The sequence below is a fragment of the Polypterus senegalus genome, unplaced genomic scaffold, assembly GCF_016835505.1.
Source record: "Polypterus senegalus isolate Bchr_013 unplaced genomic scaffold, ASM1683550v1 scaffold_3856, whole genome shotgun sequence".
In the NCBI taxonomy this organism is placed as follows: Eukaryota; Metazoa; Chordata; class Cladistia; order Polypteriformes; family Polypteridae; genus Polypterus; species Polypterus senegalus.
In genome coordinates this window covers 32155-51942 of record NW_024383888.1, presented here as the reverse complement: position 1 = coordinate 51942, position 19788 = coordinate 32155, and the positions used below count along the sequence as shown (strand labels likewise).

Below are 19788 nucleotides of genomic sequence, written 5' to 3'. Positions count from 1 at the left end.
CATGAAATTTTATAGATAACAAAATTGCAACTTGGTAAACTTGAAAAATAACAATAATAAAATTCAGTTTACTTGTAGTAAAAATATTAATATAAGACTCAAGTGTATTGATATTTCCTGAAGTATATACTTCCAAGAAACCACAATAGAGCAGCCAAAAAGTAAGTGAAGCAAAAATGATTAAATCATAACAACTACCCAAACATTTGGTGGCAAAGACAATAAAAAATAATGCAACATCAGCTGCTGCTACTATAGTAATATACTATAAATAGCTCTGTCAGAAGTGAATGGTGAATTTCATTTTCAGCCCATTAAATATTAGCTACATGCCATTTACATAGTTTCTGATATAAAAGAGAATACACTTTCCACTTAGGTTAACCTGAACCAAGAAGAACTCAATCATAGCCAGATAGTGAGAGATGAACTGAGTTTCATATTCAAAATGGTATTTTCATGAACAAACATTCTGACTTCTCATGTCCTTCATCTACAGAGAGACGAGGAGATCTGCCCTGCTCCTGAATACTCCTGTACTTGCTCTACATCTGTTAAGGGAGTCCCTGGACCTCCAGGACCCCAAGTAAGTGCATTAGTTTTGACTAAATTCTCTTCAGGTTGCCTTTTGCATGGAAAATTACAGAATAACTGTTTGCAGATATGCATACATAAGGACTTGCCCACCATTGATCATATTGCATGTTAATTTCCTTTGGATACCTTTTGTTTTGTTGTAACACTCGCTTTGGTAAAACCTGTGCTCACTATTATTTTTGTAGTGTGTTTTTCAGATCACTAATTCCTGTACGTAGTTCTAGAGATCTGCAAATTTCCACGACATCCTATCTCATCATCAGAGGATCTTTTATTATTTAATATTGAATCTCTCTGTATCTTAGTCCTAAAGATTGGTGACTCAAAGTGAATAGTGTTTGCCGTGTGTATCAATCAGAAGACTGGAATCAAAAGAAACTTATAACTGTTTTGTCTTCCATACTTGACTATCAAGGTTACCGTCTGGTGTTTCGGTATATGGAAAGGTTAAGGGTATGGGTATGTGTGCACTTACAAAAAAGAAAGGAAAGATAGTAATGAAAAAAATTTATTGGAACCATTAAGATACGTATTTCCAATTATACCACACATATGCTATACAGTAATATAAAGTTATCCTAGTTTGTCAAAGGCACTCACTACTTAAGCTCTCATTACATGATATTGTGGCCGATAATATTTTGCCATCTTTTGCATGTCCAGACCATGTATTAAGTGTAAAATTGCCCTGAGCAATACCTCATTTTTAGTGTTCTTACTAAACTTTTAGATTTTTTATCAAGAATATTTCAAGAAGCCATGCCATTTTATAGTGCTGCTACATAAGCACTGCTATGTTGTTTCTAGTCACATATTTAGTACAATACAATACAATACAATTTATTTTTGTATAGCCCAAAATCACACAAGGAGTGCCGCAATGTGCTTTAACAGGCCCTGCCTTCTTGACAGCCCCCCAGCCTTGACTCTCTGAGAAGACAAGGAAAAACTCCCAAAAAACCTTGTAGGGAAAAAATGGAAGAAACCTTGGGAAAGGCAGTTCAGACAGAGACCCCTTTCCAGGTAGGTTGGCCATGCAGTGGGTGTCAAAAAGAATGGGGTCAATACAATACAATACACAGAACAGAACAAATCCTCAATACAGTATACAAATAAACATTTCAGAAGTACATAGCAGAATTTAACAGTAGATAATATCACATAATATGATTTGGATTTGTTTAGAGTCCTGAAGACCTCATCCATTAAGCTGCCTCCTCTGTTTTTCCATTCCACGGGCTGAAACAGTGTTGGCCCAGCCATGAAAGGACCACTCCTTCCAATGATTCCTGTGATCCTCCATCAGGGATGACTTTACCATAGGCAGGCAAACAACTTGGCAGGTGGGCGTGGCACCAAGTGCCACATTTGAGTACAGAGAAGAGAAACAGAATAGGTGAGGGTTAGTATCCAGTTATAACTATCATGTTACTAATGTTTTAGTGCTAATGACTAACAACAGAGATGCAGTATGTACAGTTAATCAGCAGCTCTATTCAGGATATGCTAAACTGAAGTAGTGAGTCTTCAGCCGGGATTTAAAGGCTGAGACTGAAGGGGCATCTCTTATAGTAGCAAGCAGACCATTCCACAGTTTAGGGGCCCTGTAACTAAAAGCTCGACCTCCCACTGTTATTTTATTAATCCTTGGAATCCTAAGCAGACCGGCATCTTGAGATCTTAATGTGCGCTCAGGTTTGTAAGTCATGATAAGTTCAGACAAGTAAGCGGACCTTGGCCATTTAATGCTTTATATGTTAAAAGGAGGATTTTGAAATCTGCCCTAAACTTAACTGGGAGCCAGTGTAAAGATTTAAGAACTGGAGTTATGTGTTCATATTTTCTTGTTCTTGTAATAATTCTTGCAGCAGCATTTTGGATTAACTGGAGGCTGTATAAAGAACAGTTTGAACAGCCAGTGAACACCGCATTGCAGTAGTCAATCCTACTAGAGATAAATGCATGAATTAATTTCTCAGAATCCTGTTTATTTAGAAAGCGCCTTAATTTCCTAACATTTTTAAGATGGAAGAAACATGTTTTGGACAACTTTGTAATATGCTTTAAATGACATGCTAGAGTCAAAGATAACTCCTAGATTGTGGGCTGATTCAGTAAAATTAATTGGGATTCCAACTGAGTTAAATGATGACAAAATATTGCTGTGATCAGCGTCATTCCCTCCAACAATTAACATCTCTGTTTTATCTGTATTTAAAGACAAGTAGTTCTCATTCATCCATTCCTTTAATTCACTAACACAACTAATTAAAGACAACATCGGAGAAACTTCATTTGATTTAAATGAAAGGTATAACTGGGTGTCATCTGCATACGAGTGAAAATTAACATTATGTTTCCTAATGAGAGATCCCAGTGGAAGCATGTAAAGTGAAAACAGTAAAGGTCCCAGTACTGAGCCCTGGGACACCATATTGAACTTCTGTGTATAATGATGGAGTACTGTCAGCACATTTCTGTACATATTGGAATCGATTTGATAAATAAGAACTGAACCAAGCGAGCAGGGGCCTGTAAGCCCAACATCATTTTCTAGCCTGTGCAGTAAAATCGAATGGTCAATGGTGTCAAATGCTGCACTTAAGTCCAACAACATAATTACAGTGGAGTTTCCTTCATCAGAGGATATCAGAATGTCATTTACAACCCGTGTTAGTGCCGTTTCTGTACTATGACCAGTGCAGAAACCAGACTGGAATTTCTCAAATAAATTGTAATGCGTAAGGTGTGACTGAAGCTGACTGGCGACTACTTTTTCTAGTATTTTAGAGAGAAAGGTAAATTTGAAATAGGCCTATAGTTATTTAGTATGTGTGGGTCTAGGTCTGACTTTTTAAGTAAAGATTTAATGACTGACACTTTTAGTACATCAGGTACTACTGCAATAATGAACTACTGATAATGTTTAGAATAGGTGCTGCAAGAACATCCATTGCACTTTTTACTAGTTTTGTTGGCACTGGATCTAGGGAACAAGTAGTGGGCTTCATTTTAGAAATTAAAGTTAAGACTTCCTGCTCAGTTACAGGATTAAAATTACTAAAGTGCTGAATGCAATGTGAGACAGGGTCTGCTAAGCTAGTATTTGGTTTGTACTGTGATGCTGAGATCTGGGATCTTATATTTTTAATTTTCTCATTGAAGAAGTTCATAAAGTCTGTACTGCTAATATCTGTTGGTATTTTGCACTGTTGATCTGAATTCCCATTTGTTAATTTAGTTCTAAACAGTACCCGAGGGTTTTTATTATTGCTATCTATTAATGTAGAATAGTATTCTGAGCGAGCTTTAAAGAGGGCTTTTTTTATATTTATTAACACTCTCTGTCCATGCAATTTGAAAGACATGTAGCTTTGTTGTTCTCCATCTGCTCCAGTTTTGACACTCTAATTTAAGAGCTCGAGTGTTTTCATTAAACCAGGGAGAGTTTCTATGTGCTTTGATCACTTTTGTTTTAGGGAGCCACTGTGTCCAGAGCATCTCTCAAGGTCACATTATAATGTGATGTTAGCTGATCTAAATTGTTTTCCACGTTTACATTTGATGTTAACTGATCTAAATGGTTTTCCACAATTACACTCGACTTACTCAAGGTATCTATAAATTTTGAAGCAGAATTACAATCTAGATGTCACACTGTCTTTGTTTTAATCTGTGAGTGCTTGGCATGGGCAGAACTAAATCAAATGTAATTAATAAGTGATTGGAAATAACTACATTTAATGGAGTAATATTTAAATTTTGAATTTCAACTTTGTAAGTTATAATTAAATCTAATGTGTGGTTATGATTATGAGTTGGACCTTTGACAATCTGACAAAATCCTACTGAATTTAACAAATAAGTAAAACATTTGCTAAAAGTGTCAGTTTCCACATCAATGTGTACATTAAAATCCCCCATCAGAACTACGTGATCATAATTTATAGCCAAATCAGACAGAAGGTTGCTAAATTCAGTCATGAACAATGAATATGGCCCTGGTGGTCTGTAGACTAGCACTATAATTGTGTTGGAATCTGTTTTAATATTTAAAATGAATGCCTCAAAGGATGTAAAGTTGCCTAAATTTTTAGGAGTGATTTGCATTTTGTTACAATGAATTATTCCAAGGCCTCCTCCTCGACCAGAATCTCTAGGCTTATGAAGGAACGAGTATCCATCTGGTTACGCCTCAGCTAGGGGAACAGTGTCACATTTACTAAGCTAGGTTTCAGTGAGAAGACACAGATCAGATTTTGTACTTAATATATATCATTTACCAAAACAGCTTTAGTGCCAAGAGAGTGAATGTTCAATAAACAGCATTTAAAACTGCATGCTTCTTTCTGAACTGCTGATATATTTTTGTTTTAATTTGAAGTAAATGTCTATTACAGATGCCCCTGGTGGAGGGTCTGGTTTTATCCCTTGGTCTAATTATACACCTTATTTTTTGGTTATTAATTAATTTAAGGTTTGTATCAAGACTAAATTTACTGGATGCCCCACAACAGGGATTTTGGGTAACAGCTTCAGGAAAATAACAGGTGGGATAAACAACAGCCTGTGATTTAAGATCACATGACTGCGCCTGGATGGTGCTCTGATCAGTCAACCAGGCAGTTTTGCAGCCATATTTTGGGATAATGCATAAGATCCCCTCCAGTTAGGATGAAGACCATCTCTTTTGAAAAATCCAGGCCTTTCCCAAAATTGTTTCCCAATTCCCAATTGTTCACAAACGCTATGTTTTTATTTGCACACCAGGTTTCTAGCCAGCAGTGAAGGGAATGCAATCTGCTATAAATCTCATCCCCTCTATATAATCTTAGTCACCTGTGCTATCACTGTCCAGCTCCTATAAAAAATGCTGGTGCACATTCCCAGTTTTACTAGAGTGTACACATAATTTCAATCTCAATTTACCCCAAAGGGGGAAACGATGTCTTCAGGGAGCTGCTGATAAATCCAATACGGTGAAATGGATAAATCCCTTCATACACTTCCTATAAGCTGATAATTTCTACATTATTTCAACTGGATCAGTAATTTATGTTTGTTATCTTTGTTTAATAGGCAGCCATCTCCATTTTTGTGAGTCTAGATTAACTTTATGTTGTGTAGAGGGCATAATCTGAACAATTCTATGACCTTATTGCCACAGTTGTTTTTCTACTCTTAGTTGGGTGAACATATTCTATGCTGTGTTATGTAATGCTGAGGTTGAGGCTCTATTCACAACTCTAAATTTAGTAATTCTACAGAAAGAAGCAAAATGTAGGGTTTTACTTCTGGGCAAACCTTGTTGACGGGTATTAATTCCCTTAATAATAATAATAATAATAATACATTTTATTTATATAGCGCCTTTCCCATGCTAAAGGCACTTACAGAATATAAGAACGACAGGGTATCTATACTAATAAAAGACAAAGCCCTCACTCACTGACTCACTGACTGACTGACTCATCACTAATTCTCCAACTTCCCGTGTAGGTAGAAGGCTGAAATTTGGCAGGCTCATTCCTTACAGCTTACTTACAAAAGTTAGGCAGGTTTCATTTTGAAATTCTACGCGTAACGGTCATAACTGGAACCTACTTACGCATATATACGCCATAGCCTGCAGCTCGGTCGCAGTGTGAGGCGGAGTTGTGTCCCTCATCGTCACGCCTCCCACGGAATTGAGTGCCTGCCCATATAAGGCCATCCGTCAGCAGCGATCCAATAGACATGCTGCCGCTAAACATTCGCGGGTGAAGGACTGTGCTTATGCAAACGAAGATGAGATGGTCAGGGATAGACTAGTGTTTGGCACAAACTCAGCGAAAGTGCAAGAGTAACTTTTAAGTGCCGGGTCTGAGCTAACATTAAATAAAGCCGTGGACATCGCAAGATCGCACAAGATAGCACAAGCACAGCTGAGAACCTTCGATGCATGTAATCACGTGAACTGACTGTGAACGCAGATGCAGAAGAACAAGCAAGAGCTCCAAAGAGCGCTGAACAAAAAACGCATTACACAATTGAGAAGGCAGCAAAAGAATATGAAGCGAGTGACACATACAAGCATATTCATAAGTGCAGCTACTGCGGAAACAAAGCACGGTGGAAACCTTAAGTTTAAATTAAGTTCATAGACACGCTGCCGCTGGCGTTTGTCATGCCTACGACGAATATTATATTCGTGAGATACAAGTTTAATGAGAAGATGCAGGGTATAAACGAGACTTTTGATCACTTTGTAACGGAGTTAAAATTGCTGTAATGGAGTGTGCTTATGCAAACAAAAATGAGATGGTCAGGGATAGAATAATGTTTGGCACAAACTCAGCAAAAGTGCGAGAGAAACTTTTAAGTGCCGGGTCTTAGCTAACATTAAATAAAGCTGTAGACATCGCAAGATCGCATGACATAGCACAAGCACAGCTGAGAACCTTCGATGCATGTACTCCGAGCAGCTCACGTGAACTGACTTTGCAGGACTGGGAAAGGTAAACCCGTGCATGCAGTGTGTGATGTCTCAGATAAAGAGGAAAACGAGCTGCTTATTGATGCAGTAGGAAAAGAACAACCCACTGACGCTGAACAAGCTTTTGTAGACATATGAGTAGGAAAGCAAGGTGTAAAGCTTAAGTTTAAATTACGTTCATAGACACACTGCCGCTAAATATTCGCAGGCAAATCCACAACTTAATACCGGGAATGCCTGTTAAACATCTTAGATTCACGAGTACCAATTTGGGTAATGATCACTTCGATGAATGAAACCTGTTATCTTTACAACGGTTGACAACGAAGATGAGATGGTCAGGGATAGACTAGACAAACACGGAATGTAACTTGAACACCACACATCCTCCAAATACGAACCTGATTGAAAGAAATAATGATAATCAAATCCTTGATGACAGCAACACTCATAACAGTCACAACACAATTACATTGACAATCATGTTATGTTATTTTTAAAATGTTTCCTTTTCTTTTTCATAACTTCTTTAACACACTACTTCTCCCCTCAAGCAACGAATATTTTGCTACATATGTATATATATATAGTATATAACATCCAACATCGTCTGTCTGTCTGTCCACAGAGAGAACTACTTAACAGTTTTAAATCTGGGTTTTTTTCTATAATTTGCTTGAACGTTCCGGTTCAATTGCAAGAGCAATATGCTTGCGCTAATCTAAGACAGAGGCTGCGGGCCGATTTCACTTCTACACTTCTATTCGGGCGAAGCTGCGGGGGACAGCTAGTACAGTATATAGCACAGTACAAACCAAATAAATAAATAAAGAAGATTAAGACAGTAAATTCAGAGAAAGCCTAACAGACAACATAATTGATGGTCTAGCACACTCACACAGGTTACATGAGCATCTTGACAGAGAGGTAAACTGAGAGAAGGGGAATGAAGTCAAGTAGAGCTAAAAGCCTTCCTGAACAGATGAGTTTTGAGTTGTTTTAAAAGAATTCATGGAGTCAGCTGACCTGATTAATTTTGGTAGGTCATTCCAGAGTCTGGGCGTTATACAGCTGAAGGCCCTGTCACCCATGGAGTGTAGATTAGTGTGGGGCACAACAAGATTGCCAGAATCAGAGGACCTTAGTGAGTGGGCAGGCACATAGTGATGGAGAAGGTCACTGATATAGTTTGGCGTGAGGTTATTTAAGGCTTTGTAGGTTATTAGTAGGATTTTATATTCGATTCTGTAAGACACAGGGAGCCAGTAAAGACGGAGCAGGATGGGTGTGATGTGTTCGCTGCTGCTGGTTCAAATAAGGACTCTTGCAGCCAAGGTTTGAATAAGCTGGAGTTGTGATATAAGATTAGAAGGGGCACCTGCCAACAGCAAGTTACAATAATCTATGCGGGATGTGATAAAAGCATGGACAAGTTTCTCAGCAGTAGAAAAGGAGAGGAAGGAGCAAACACGGCATATGTTATGGAGGTGGAAGTAAGAAAGTTTCTTAATGTGATTTATGTGGGTGGAATAAGAAAGGGAGGAATCAAAAATGACACCAAGATTCTTTGGAGTAGAGGCAGATCTGATGAGATCACCGCCAAGATGGACTAGGAAGGAGCTCATTTTATTAGGTTGCATTTTAGTCCCAATTTGCAGGAGTTCAGTTTTGTTGCAATTTAATTTTAAAGAGTTCTGCTCCATCCAGGTTTTAATTTCCCTAAGGCAGGTTGTGAGCTGAGAAAGCTCTGATGAAGTTCCACTTTTAACATTGAAGTAGAGTTGAGTATCATCTGCATAAAAATGATAGCCCAGTCCTTGTAGTCACTTCCTTCCCATACAAGTATCCTTCAGTTCTTTCTCTGATCCTTTATGAAGTCTTCTCGTAACTCCTGCCTGGTAGTGCCTATACCGCTTCTTACAACATTTTCCAACTGGTGTTGCTCATCGCACTATAAAGTCTATTATTAAAAATACACATAGAAAAATTGGTACTACTATTAAGAGAAATTTTACCTACTTGTTTAGCTATTCATCCATTAATTTATTTTGTGAACCTTCTTGCTCCTTTGCAGATTCAGAAGAAAACATTGCCTGACCCAAGAGCCTCACACCAAGCATACTCTGTGAGATTTTTAGATATCAAAAAGTACTCACAGTGCGCAATCTTGTCGTCAGTCACATATGTGCTCAAACTGTACAAACATGTTTGGTCCAGTTGACATGCCATGACACGGGTGCACAGACTATATGTATATATAGCCCAGACAGATATTTTACCCATTCAAAAAATATGATGGCCACGGGCTTCTCAAAATATCAACAAAGAAAAGATCTATGTTCCTGCCCCTTGCTGTTCTGTGCTGTGAAAGTACAAAGCAAACAAATGGCATACAGTAAATGGACACATGGATTGTTGAGACCCAGACAATAATATGTTCTGTCTATTTTACAGAGAGAATTTGAGGTGCGTCATCTATGTAATTTACCGTTGAATGTGTCTTTCACATTCTTCCAGTAAAGGTTTCCTAAGATTCTTTTGTCGTTGGTCATTTAGTTATGTGTGTATTGCAATGTGATATTTAGTTTCTTTTTAAATCAAAAATGTGAAAATACTTGATGTACAGTACACTGCAAACCCACAATTTATACACAGTGAAATTTGATAGCAAAAATCGGGTCATGAGACTGCTTTAACTACAAGACAGCCATCTGAAATTTCTGACATTTACAGAAATTCTCCTGATTGTACAACAGACCAATCGTAAGACAAATTTGGGCATCGCAACCCTGACTGCACATGAAAAAATGGCTAATTTGGGCTGACTCAGGAAATAAGTCAGTAACTGCAAATTTGCCACAATCACACAATGCATGCCCAGTATTGGTTGCACAGCAAAAACCCATTTCGGAGCTCAATCTGGGTGAATAGACTGTTGTTAATCAACTTAAGGTTCACATATTTGGGGTGTGAAAGGGAAAATGGAAAGACAGGTGCAATGTCCACACAGGCGGTGTCCAGACATGGATTGGATGCCAAGACTTAATACTCTTGGTCTGTGCTATCTGTTAAAAGTTGCCTTTGTTGATAATTTATTTTATTCAAAATCAAAACATGTGTTTGATTTTTTTTTTAATTTGGTACAGTAAATAAATTCACTGTGTAATAGAATGCTTAAAATTAATGTAACCTAGATTAAAGCACTTTCAAAACTTCTTATCTGTTTGTTTATTCTTTCTTTCTAGGGTAAAGCAGGACCAAGAGGTCCCCGAGGTGAACGTGGAGAGCCAGGACCAAAGGTTAGAAGGATAAAAATGCTGCAGTCTTTAACATTTACTTATGTGATTTTTCTATATACAGTGTGTTTCACGAAACGTCTATATCCCAATTGAATAGATCAGGTGGGATTTTTACATGAGAGTTACCCATTTTAATATTGGAAGTGTGAAAATTATAAATTCAGAATAACTAATATTTCAATTAATGTGCTGATTTACATTCATTGTTTCCTCTTTGCTATTGCTTTCTATACATGGATAAGCAGGTTTGGAGAATGAATGGATGGAACAAAATATTTTAGAGAGCACTTCCTTGTTTACAAGGACACGTCCAGTAGAGGGTACTATTTCAGTGAAAATCATATTGTATGATAAGTGAGTAAGATTTGCAAGGTTTGCCCTCAAGAAATAATTTCTTTGCCAAGAAAACAGGACAATTTTGAAAATAGCACACATTAAAAAGTAGTCATATACAAATTTTCCTACTTTATGATATCTGCATCCTTGAGGGCACTGTTTCAGAATCTGCAGGAGAGATCACTAGACACAATACAATGTATTTATGTTGTGTAGTTTTTAGACTGAAAGTTATTTTTAACAAATAAAAATGTATTACTGATTCAAGGCAGCATGGTGGCGCAGTGGTAGCGCTGCTGCCTCGCTGTTAGGAGACCCGGGTTCGCTTCCAGGGTCTTCCCTGCATGGAGTTTGCATGTTCTCCCTGTGTCTGCGTGGGTTTCCTCCGGGCACTCCGGGTTCCGTCCAAAGACATGCAGGTTAGGTGGATTGGCGATTCAAAATTGGCCTTTGTGTGTGTCCTGCGGTGGGTTGGCACCCTGCCTGGGATTGGCTCCAGCAGACCCCCGTGACCCTGTGTTCGGGTTCAGTGGACTGAAAAATTGATGGACGGATTACTGATTCATTTAATTAGGAGACACATCTTATATTAATTGAAGTATCTGTTAATACTCTGCTGCTCAAATAGGTTTGAACGTATATGTTCACTTCTCTTGAACTGATAAAACTACAACTTCATTCTTTCCCTTTCTCTCACTCACACTGCCACTACCAAGCAAACACAGCACAAATCATGTTCTGCCTTCATGTCTGTTAACTCACTAATCAGGATGAACCACACAGCAATTATAGAAGTTTGTACACAAAGACATTGCCACTAAGACACTAATACATGGACAGAAAATCACATTTCCCATTTCCTTTCACATGCATGTTTTATGTTTAAATGTACTTATAAGTTTTCCACTAATTTTTATTATACCAGTAAAATATACTTCAGTCTTATTCCCCTGCATTCTGTACTTCATCTTTAGAGTCACACAGAGATAGAACCAATCCTGTCTGCTGTCTGATTGGTTCCTACCTTATATCAGCCATGTACAGTATCAGACTGTAACAGGGTATACTAACTTTTACATGAATGGGAACACACTCATTCATGATCACTTTAACCAAATAGCCTAACATGTGCATCTTTGGTATATTCAAATTGCAATTATTCAGAAACCAGATTAATATCTGCACCTTCACAGCTTTGAAACAGAAAAATATAAAACAGTGGTGGCGTAATATCTATGGTGGAAAATACATGGGTTACTAAGGGAACTGGTCCCTGAAGCATGAACTCCCCTAAAAGATTTTTCACAAAATTTTGAAATGTCTCTAAAATGTTCAATTAAATGCAAGCATTTAATTTAAAAAAAAAGTTTTTCTTCTATGTATGCTGCATTCACTTTACATTTCAGATTTGCATTGCATGATTTGGCTATCAAGGCAGAGCTTCATGACACCCTATCATAAATTGGCATTATGGAAACCAACGGCCCACCTACCGCCCTAATGCGCATAAACAGGCAGAGACATCAGTTTAGTCCTACACAAAGCCTTTTACTCAGACCCATATCAACTGTCACAAGCAGAGTAAAACTCCGTCCCCTTCCTTCTCCACACATCATAGGCAGGCTTCTTCCACCTCCTCCCGATTCAGGCTGTCTGAATGGAGTGAGGCAGCTCCTTTTATGTTGGCCCTGGGAGTGTTCCAAGTGGCTCATTAATCAAATCTGGAATCATTCCCAGGTGTGGTGTAAGTCCACCACAGAATCCAACAGGGCTGTGCCAAACTGCAACTCCCAGCATTCCCTGCAGGAATCCACGGTACCACAGCTGCCCAGGAGAGCTGCCCTCTAATGTCCCGGGGGAGGTAGTGCCTTGCAGATGCCCTCTCCCCCCATGCTTCCTTCCAGCTTGTGTCCCAGCTGGGTAATGGCCGTGTCCACCAGTCACAGCATGTACATTTTCATGTGAAAAGAATAAAAATTGACAAATGGCAGATACTGATGTGACACAGTCTACACTCACCTACCAGCTCATGAAATGCATCCATAGTGGAGAGTGGAATGCACATAAAATATGGCTGTTCATCAGCAATGAAAACTCTAATTATAATATGCAACACACTTTCTACTCTCTGAAAATTCAAAATGAATACAGTAGTAAGAAAAAATGTAATGGAGAAAGCTATACTGTAAGCACCGTGTGTTGTGTAGTAAATGGACAAGATTTATAAAGAGTAAACCCAGAGAGAGACACAAAACAGAAAGTCAGGTCATTGATAAGTGTCAGAAGTCAAAGAGCAAAATGAAAATTGGGTTCAGAAGGACAGAACAAAAGAGCCCATGAGATCAAATCAGAAAACAAGAAGCAAAGGCTTTTGTTATCCACAGCAGCTGTTTAAACCCACCTGGGCTCTACCCCTCAATGACGGAAAGGTTACCCTGACAACTGATGGAAGCTGCAGTGTACTCAAGGCACACAAGATAGCAACTGGAAGAAGTGAAACTCAAAAGTGTAAACCAGTAATAGCATATCAGATAAAAGGTCAACTGGCATGGCAAAAATGAGTTGGTCCAAGAAAAGGTATTTAAAATTAACGCTAGTTTAGTTCAAGAATTCGCAGTTTCTTTCAGATCTGATTTTTGTTTACTGTATGCAGCCACAAATTTTTTTTCTAAAAAAATAAAGCTCACTCAATACAGAAGCTTGTGTAATGTACACTAGGCATTATTTACAAATCTGATCATACCTGTGCTGAAACCACACATCATATTGTTAAATAATCAATTAACTGGGTCGTTTCAAAATAACAGAATCATAATCATGAATTTGCATCAATTCTAATCAGAATATAGTATATGGATTTACTTTACTTACTGTATGGTTGAGGTGAAAGTTTGATGTTAAGCTTTGGAATCATGGAGGTTACAATCATAAATGTTAAACAATCGTAAATGGTCAAGCTTAGTTTACCTATCATTGAAAATAAAAGTTATTATGTGAGTGGCATAGAATGTGTTTTTTGTACCCAGCACACTTAAAACTGTCTGGGCAAAGCACTCTCAGATAGCGTGCTCAAACTTATTAAAATGTTCCTATTCTCCTGCATGGAGTTATGGTATACTTATTATCAAGTGATAATGCAGCTGCAATCCTGAAATTCAAACATTTTAGTACTGAGACTTACTGCGTGTAAGTAATAGCCTTAAGCTCTTACTGTATATTAGATGATAATATCATTTCAAGGTTTTAGGCCTTGTAACTCCAACTTTAAGTATTTCGACTGTATCCTATTATCTTGTAGTTTGTACTACGGTATCAGTATTAATAAGAAAGGAAGGTAAAAGTGACTTAAACCATCATTCACGTAAAATCTGTTAAGATAAATTTTTTAATTGAATATTTTTAATTTTGGATGATAATAATAACCTCAGCATCTTTGTGTTTATCTGCGTATATGGCTGCCTGTAAGATTTTTAAATCATGTCATAGTTCTTTCAGTGCTTCATTTTTACACTGGAAACCTTGTTTAATTAAAACTAGTTCTTTTCTTAAAGAAAGATTTCATCTAAGTCAGTGGTTGTCAGGTTCAGTCTTGTGTTTCCACTGTGACTGCAGGTTGTTGTTTCAAAGTTTCACAATCAAGATATTTTTTCTCTGATTGAACTTCTTGTTCAATTCATCTTTCCCTTCTCTAATTAAGAAAGCATGACAATATGAGAATTGAATACTTTCTGTCACTTTCCTACTACCTCAATATTTTCTACAATGTTTTTTGTCTTAATTGGTAATTGTTAGCATACAATAAGTGGAGCTGGCACCAAGGCACACAGAATGGTGAACAGCTCGAGGTACTTTAATGTTATACCCAGTAGGGTGCACATTAAAAAATAACAGTGTAAATAACTAGAACACCTGGAAAAGCAGAAAGAAAATCATGCTAACAAATGAAAAACTAAGATTTCAAAAAGCACTTGAGTAGTCCCCATGTGACATGCATAAATAATTACTAAATTCCAACTAAAAATTATGCAAACTCAATTTTGTAATTTCTTGATTTGTTTCAAAATATAGAAACCGAGGAATAAAAGCTTTCTTGATTAAAGCAGGAGTTTAATGGAAAAGCAAAAATTGGTTAGGATGAAATCACCAAGTAAGATGGGGTCCAAAGGACTGAACTTGAAAAGCATAGCTCTGAACAACATTAAGAATTTGTGGTAGTGACTCATTTCCTTTCCAGAAATAGAAATTGAGTAAAAATATGTACAAATGCAGCAGTGCATCACAAATGAATTTTCTTTGTGTCTATGAAGAAACATTTATACAATCAAAAGTAACTAAAATTGTTAAGCCAAGCTTGTGTTGTATTAGCTAACTTTACAAGATGTCAATAAGTTTTTGCAAAACCACGAAATGTTTTTTTGTTTAATTGTAACAGTGCATCAGTGTATCTTTCTTTTTTGTAGTGTTTCATGATCAAATAAACACTTAATGCAGAGGTCGTACATACAAACACAACATTATTCAAAGTTATTGTCTGCTTTTACATGCATTTTTATTACTCTTTAATTTAATATTGTTTTTTGTATCAGTATACTGCTGCTGGATATTGTGAATTTCCTCTTGGGATTAATAAAGTATCTATCTATCTATCTATCTATCTATCTATCTATCTATCTATCTATCTATCTATCTATCTATCTATCTATCTATCTATCTATCTATCTATCTATCTATCTATCTATCTGAGGAGTACTCCACTGCCTCCTTGCCTATGGGGAGTATATTACAAGGCATTCCATGCAATCTCCCTGACTCTTCAGGTGGATTTACTAAAGGAGTTGGTCATTGGCAGCAAAATGTACTATCATTGACTGGGACTCCTGCAAGAAGGCTCCCCTGGATGCTTTCCTTTGCAATGTGGATGCTTTCCACATTGGCCATGACAGGATGAAGAACATATTCTGGTTGATGAACCCAAACTATCCATCAAGGACATTGCTTATGATTTTCATTAACTTTGTTTGAAGTAGAGATCCAATATTGTCAATTAAGAGGCACTGCCTTCTTGGCGCATTTATCTTAAAATTAATGAGCACATTGAGAAGTGTTATAATGTTCGTTGATAAGTTAGTGAAGCATGATTCAATAGCAGAATAGTATTGAGCCACATGGTAAAGAGTATAAAGCTGAAATGGTCATTCTAGTCTCTAGCTTTGTAGCCACATACAAGAAGGAACTCCATGAACAGTATGGTGAGGACATTGATGGATTTACTGACTGCATTACTGGGTGTATTGATTTCTGTGTAGACAATGTTGCTCCATCAAAGACTCACTTTAGTCCTCTTTACTAAAGATTCTGTCTGTCTGTCTAAGGCAGCATCATGTAGAGTAATGTAAATCCGTGAAAGATAAGCCTCACTTGCAATGTAAATCCATAGTGTTGTGCAGAATCACCTGCTAATTTGCTTGTGAACAATTCTGTTGATTCCATTTTTATTTAAATCTGCAGGGTGAACCAGGTCCTCCAGGAATGACAGGTCAGGATGGATCTGAGGGTCCTTTGGGTTCTCATGGACCAAGAGGAATTGCGGTCCGAGGTCCAGTGGTAGGTCATTATAAATATGAACTCAGAATAACCAATTGTGAGCATCTTTTTCTTATTTAGGAATCATCTGGTGTTGTGTATTTTTGCTTTTGTGTATTATATTTCCTTATTGGATGCTATGCAAGTAGCTTGTGCTCTGGGTCAGCCTAAATAGAACTGCCATTTCCACTTTGCTTTGCACAAATCTTTAAGTTGATTTACTCATTCTTTGAATCTAAGAACATATTTAGTCTAATAAATTAGAGAAACTATTCTTATTGCACTATTCAGGACATATCATTTGTTCTACAATCCAAATAGGCAAAGCCTTCTGCAGCTCAGCCCATAAGCTTATTCACATCTACTCTGTGTACCTTGCTGAATTATCCCCACCATCTTACAGCTCTTGCCTCCTCCTAGAACAATTGGCGTATTACTGTCTGCCTTGGTCCTTTTCAAGACATTGAGTCTTAACACTACCCAGCCTTGTCTGTCCTGATGCCACACTTCCCACTAGCTTTGTATGTTGTATCCGTGTTTAGCACCTCCTCCGCTATTTTTCCAAACCAATAGGCTCCTTTGCACAGGAAACCATGAAGTCCTCATTCAGACTGCTAATGGGCAGCTTAGGTTTGTTCTTCTGCCCGTACAGAATGACGTTGTTTAGAGCGAGGGTCCATCTATGTGGCAAAAGGGTTTTTTATGATTTTGTTAGATATCCATTTCCTGGTAATAATTGCTTACTGTCAATAGACTTCTTTATGTTGTTGCTTTTTAAGGGTCCTTTCATCTGCCCAAAGGACAATATGTAACAATGTGTTATTCAAAGATACTAAAGTGCAATTTCTCTCCTTATTGCTTGTTACATTTGAATATTTCATTTTTTTTCTGTAAATTGCTACTGATCAAAGCATGCACGGATTTTAATTATTTTGTGGGTTAAAACAAGCAGTAGTCTAAAAATGTAATGTATATTGGCACTGGCATCTGAAAATATAACATTCTCAAACCAGCTTAGTCCAATGCAGGGTTGAGGGTGGCTACAGCCTATCCTAGCATGTTGGGCATACAACTGTAGACAGAATACTAGTCCATGACAGGGTCCACATTCACACACACTTACAACCAGACTCTTAGTGGAGCAAATTTAGAGTCGTCACTTAACGTGACACACGCATCTTTTGGTATATGGAACAAAACTCATAATCAAAACAAAACCCACACAGATATGGGAAAAATGTGCAGTATATTGGATACATGATGCTTTTGCCCTAATCACAATGCTGCCACACTGCCACATCTTACTTTTTAAAATTCCTTTATCTTTTTCTTCTTCTTCCTCCTCCTCATCTTTTCCCACTTCTGTGCGGGGTCAATATGCTTCATCAAGTAGCTCAGTTCTGCACCTTCTAGATAGTCAAGCCCTTTTTCTTCAGATCTTCTTTTACTTTATCCATCTACCTCTGCCTTTGTCTCCCTCGTTTTCTTCTTACAAAATACATTGTTTCACATACACTTAAAGCTATTTTGAATTTCAAAACCCCAATAAATGTTTAAATGTAATAAGTTTTGTTAGTGCCGTCTTTCAAATGTGACTCAGGTGTTTAGTATTTTTTTAAATATTTTTTTAAGAGTGAGGAGCACAATCATACAGTACAAGAGGACCTCAAAGTAGAGACGCTTCTTATGTGGATTGAGAGTTAAAATGGCTTGGAAATGTAGTTAGCATGCCTCTTGACCACCTCCACTGTACCAGACTGCCCACTATGAGAAGCCTGAGGGGCAGACCCAGTACATGCTAGAAGGATTATATCTTTCAGCTGCTTTTAATTTTTCTGGCGTTAGGGATGCCTGGTCAGTCCGGCTCAGCATGATGCTACTATGCCACTCACAATGAAAGGAAACAGAATGGAGATGATACTGGTGGATTTTATTTGTCTTTCTTTCTAATTGAAAGGGAAAGTTTGTCCGCCAGATCACATTCTCTGTAGATTGTCATCTTATGCACTGTTTAAAGCAGCTTTGCTATCTATTTGCTGGGTTTAATAACATTGAGGAAAAATAATAATAAAAAAAATGTCATCATGGTCTTCACCTTTAGTTGTGTGCACTTCTTGACCACACCAGTACAATAGTTTATTTAGAAGTAGAAACATTCTTTCCACAAGAGGATATTATGGATGTTTTTATGCATTACATGTATTAGCCAACTGAAAAATTTGAGTTGTCCTGTGCTTCTTATTTTACATCCAGTTATTAGATAAAATGCTACATGAAGCTTGAATAATTTATCTTTGGAAAGGAATGCAAGGTTATTTTTTCCAGAATTAGCAAAAGTCCTCACTTCAGGATAACCATATTCTGTATAGCAAAGGTAATAGGGGGAGCTGGTAGCATAATGTAGCATTCGCATATGTCTACTAATATTACGTACTGCCCACCTGGCATGAATTATTGTTTATAAGTTTTAAGATGAGTAACGTTTAACAGTTGTCTGTTTACTGTGGGTCTGTAATAAGGTGCGATCTTCCTGATGTTAGTCTGGAATTTGGTGTCCCTTTCAGTTCCCTGACAATTGTTTTCTCTTTTGGCTAAAGCAGTTTTGCTGTCTAAAGTGTGCTTTTTGTGGTAATATTTTAGGGTCCTCCTGGAGAGCGTGGTGAAAAAGGAGAAACTGGAAAACCTGGATCACAGGTAATATCAAAGAGCAAAGACAAATCTTTAGTTGCTTTTAGGAAAATGAATTGTCTGTAATGTTTTGAAAGCCAACAAACATGCCCATATTGGGCCATTGTGAGACCAGTTTGGGCTGAGAAATGGGGCATGAAATGTTAGGGGCAAGCAAGGGCAGCCAACAGCATCCCCATGTTTTGTGGGGTTTCTTTTAGGCAGCCCACTGTGGGCCTACATTTTGTATTTTTTGAGCATCCCATAATGGGCTCACATTTGCTACTCTTTTTGAGAAGCCCATTGAGTCCACAAAATTGAAGGTTTTAGGTGGTTATTACAGATGGGTTTTCTCTTTGGACCTTATGTTCTACCACAACAAGGTTTTATTTATACAACCACAAACTTTAAATCACTATTAACATATAAAATTTTACATTATTTAAAAACAAAAATATATACATGTATATGATCAAAATAAATTATATAAACTTACACTATTCGAAATATTATGACATGTATCTGTAAATGTAATATCTACAATAAAAATATTAACAAGTTTAAACTGTATCCATCCATCCATCCATTCATCCATTTTCTAACCTGCTGAAGCCGAACACAGGGTCACAGGGGTCTGCTGGAGCCAATCCCAGCCAACACAGGGCACAAGGCAGGAACCAATCCTGGGCAGGGTGCCAACCCACCGCAGGACACACACAAACACACCCACACACCAAGCACACACTAGGACCAATTCAGAATCGCCAATCCACCTAACCTGCATGTCTTTGGACTGTGGGAGGAATTGTATCCATCAATTTCAAATTTAGT

At 37.6% G+C, this 19788-nt stretch overlaps 1 protein-coding gene across 1 annotated transcript in view; it reads left to right on the top strand.

The window, feature by feature from the left end:
* Window positions 1-19788, top strand: part of LOC120521632 (collagen alpha-1(XX) chain-like) — a gene marked incomplete at both ends in the record, with an annotated part of 37830 nt that overhangs the window by 12789 nt on the left and 5253 nt on the right. Inside the window, 4 exons of the mRNA XM_039743122.1 lie at window positions 500-586; window positions 10318-10371; window positions 16216-16311; window positions 18931-18984. Of these exons, the coding sequence (XP_039599056.1) occupies window positions 500-586; window positions 10318-10371; window positions 16216-16311; window positions 18931-18984 (291 nt within the window). The remainder of the gene's footprint in view (window positions 1-499; window positions 587-10317; window positions 10372-16215; window positions 16312-18930; window positions 18985-19788) is intronic.